The sequence below is a fragment of the Scylla paramamosain genome, chromosome 31 (assembly GCF_035594125.1).
Source record: "Scylla paramamosain isolate STU-SP2022 chromosome 31, ASM3559412v1, whole genome shotgun sequence".
NCBI classification, from domain to species: Eukaryota; Metazoa; Arthropoda; class Malacostraca; order Decapoda; family Portunidae; genus Scylla; species Scylla paramamosain.
Window position 1 is genome coordinate 19,006,500 of NC_087181.1, and position 2,500 is coordinate 19,008,999.

General features: G+C 46.5%; 1 protein-coding gene across 1 annotated transcript in view; it reads left to right on the forward strand.

Annotated features, from left to right (window-relative positions):
• Window positions 1–448: 448 nt before the first annotated feature.
• LOC135088800 (uncharacterized) overlaps window positions 449–2,500 on the forward strand; it is an 8,352-nt gene continuing 6,300 nt past the window's right edge. Inside the window, exons 1-2 of the mRNA XM_063983853.1 lie at window positions 449–468; window positions 1,592–1,745. Coding sequence (XP_063839923.1) covers window positions 1,608–1,745 — 138 coding nt within the window. The 5' untranslated portion in view covers window positions 449–468; window positions 1,592–1,607. The remainder of the gene's footprint in view (window positions 469–1,591; window positions 1,746–2,500) is intronic.

Below are 2,500 nucleotides of genomic sequence, written 5' to 3' on the forward strand. Positions count from 1 at the left end.
TCATTGTTAGAAAGAATTACAGAGAAATAGAAAATTGAGGAAGTGAGTAAGAAAGAAACAGCGAAAAGGGAAAAGAAGTATGTACATTTTTTCTTTTCTCTTTTTCATCGACTACAGTTTCTCTATCTGTAGCTGCCTAGACGGTCATTGCTGTAAAAAAAAAGGAAAGTATAATATAGGGTGTATAGTACGAAATAGCACAAAAAAAAGGCAGTTCTATAGGTATTTCCTCTCATATATACAACATCTGCTCACGCCCTACAGACTGACAGAATTACGGAAAAAAAAAGCAGAGTGAAAAATACGTGAACGAATAGAGGATACTAAGATGAAAAAAGGTACCATAGACCTTGCTTTTTCTCCCGTAGGCTACAGGTGTTCACGCCCTACACTCAGGCGGTCATTGGCGAAGAAGTTGTGAAAGCGAGACAAAGAGAGCAAGGCTGAGCGAGGCCGAGGGAGGGAGAGGTGAGGTGTTGGGATGTTGCGTCACGAGTCTAGTCAGTGAGTGCCCTGCCGTACCTGCTTGCCCCGGCCTAGACACCTCACGCAATGCACCTTCACAACACCCAGCAAGCTCCGATCCAGCCCCACCCAACCACACAGAAACTCCACCCAGCTTCACCTCTGCCAACCCAACCTCACTTAAACCACCCAGCCTCTCTACACACACCCAGCCACACAGAAGCTCCACCCAGCTTCACTTAACCTTCCAGTCTCACTCCACTCACTCAGCCAACCAGAAATCCCACCCAGCCTCACCCAATTCACTCCACTCAAGTCTCATCCACTCAGCCTAAATCCAACTCCATCCATCCAGTCATCCAGTAACCTAAATACCCACCCAGACTCATCTGCACTCACCCCAGCCTCACCTCCTCTCACCTACCCACCCAGACACGCAGCCAGCCTCATTCCAACCCACCCAGTCACATAGCCATCTAGAAACCCACACAAATTCACCTACAACCACTCAGACTCACCACCACTCACCTCAGTCACCCAGACACGTATTCAGCCTCACTCTACCCATGCAGCTTCATTCCAGCCTCGCCAGACACTCACCCACCCTCACCTCTGCCCCAAATGTCCTTAAGAAACAAGATTACATTCCCAAGAAACGGTACATTTATACTGATGTCCTTAAAGGGTAATGGCATATCCTGAAATGCCGGTTTGTGTCTTTCTAATGTCCGAGACTGCTCCATTGGTTGATTGATATACAAAAATGAGATTATAAGACGCTTTTTTTTATTATTTGTTATAAAAGAGTGCAATAAATAGTTACAGGTAAAGGAATAAAATGGGAAAAAAAATAGAAACGAAAAATGGATACGTAAGATTTTATAGATTATGGATGCCGCATAACACACACACACACACACACACACACACAGAAGGAAAAACTTAATAAATACACACACACACACACACACACACACACACACACAAGGAAAAACTAGATATAGATACACACACACACACACACCACAACACATTACTGACACTGAAATGTCACTCACACACTTTTTTTTCTTTTTCTTTTCTCCCTCTTTCACATTTAACACGTTTTTTGTCTTCATTCCTACAGAGTCCTTCAGGATACAATGGCGGAGTGGCGGGGCACGGCGGCGGTCCTCCTGGTCATGTCCCTCGCGAGTGTCCCGCCCGCACGCCCACGCCCCAACCCCTCTTTCATCTTGCCCCACCAAGCCCGCGATATTGCCACTACCACCCCCTCCCCGGTGAGTAGAGAGAGAGAGAGAGAGAGAGAGAGAGAGAGAGAGAGAGAGAGAGAGAGAGAGAGAGAGAGAGAGAGAAAGTTGAAGGAAATCAGGTTATTAAACGAGATATAGTGAAGGAAAAGGGAAAAAAAGAGAAAACGAAAAGACAGAACTGGTTGATAAAGGGAGAGAGAGAGAGAGAGAGAGAGAGAGAGAGAGAGAGAGAGAGAGAGAGAGAGAGAGAGAGAGAGAGAGAGAGAGAGAGAGAAATAGATATGTGTAATAAGGAATAGAGACACGATCACGTAATAAAGGACAGGGGAGTGGGACGGGTGTTTGTTAAAGGTGACTGGACAACATCAGGAAATTTCAAGGGAAGTTTACATCATTAGTCCCTGAGAGGCCACGGCAAGAATCCTCCACTCATGTAAGGAGGAATGTGGGAGTCAAGGGTGGGTTAGGGGAGGTTAAGCCAGTACCGACACGCTGGCTTACATCTTGGACAGGAAACATGAGGGTCTGTAATTTCTCAACGTCTCGTCTCCGCTCCTTTCTCCACTCATCTCGGTAGGTCTGTGGGAGTCACGGGTGGGCTAAGGGAGGACTAACTGATTTAGATCTAGGCAAAGGAAACATTAGGGGCTGCATTGTAAGCTGCATTGTAATTCCTTGGACAGGAAACATGAGGGTCTGTAATTTATCAACGTCTCGTCTCCGCTCCTTTCTCCACTCATCTCGGTAGGTCTGTGGGAGTCACGGGTGGGCTAAGGGAGGAC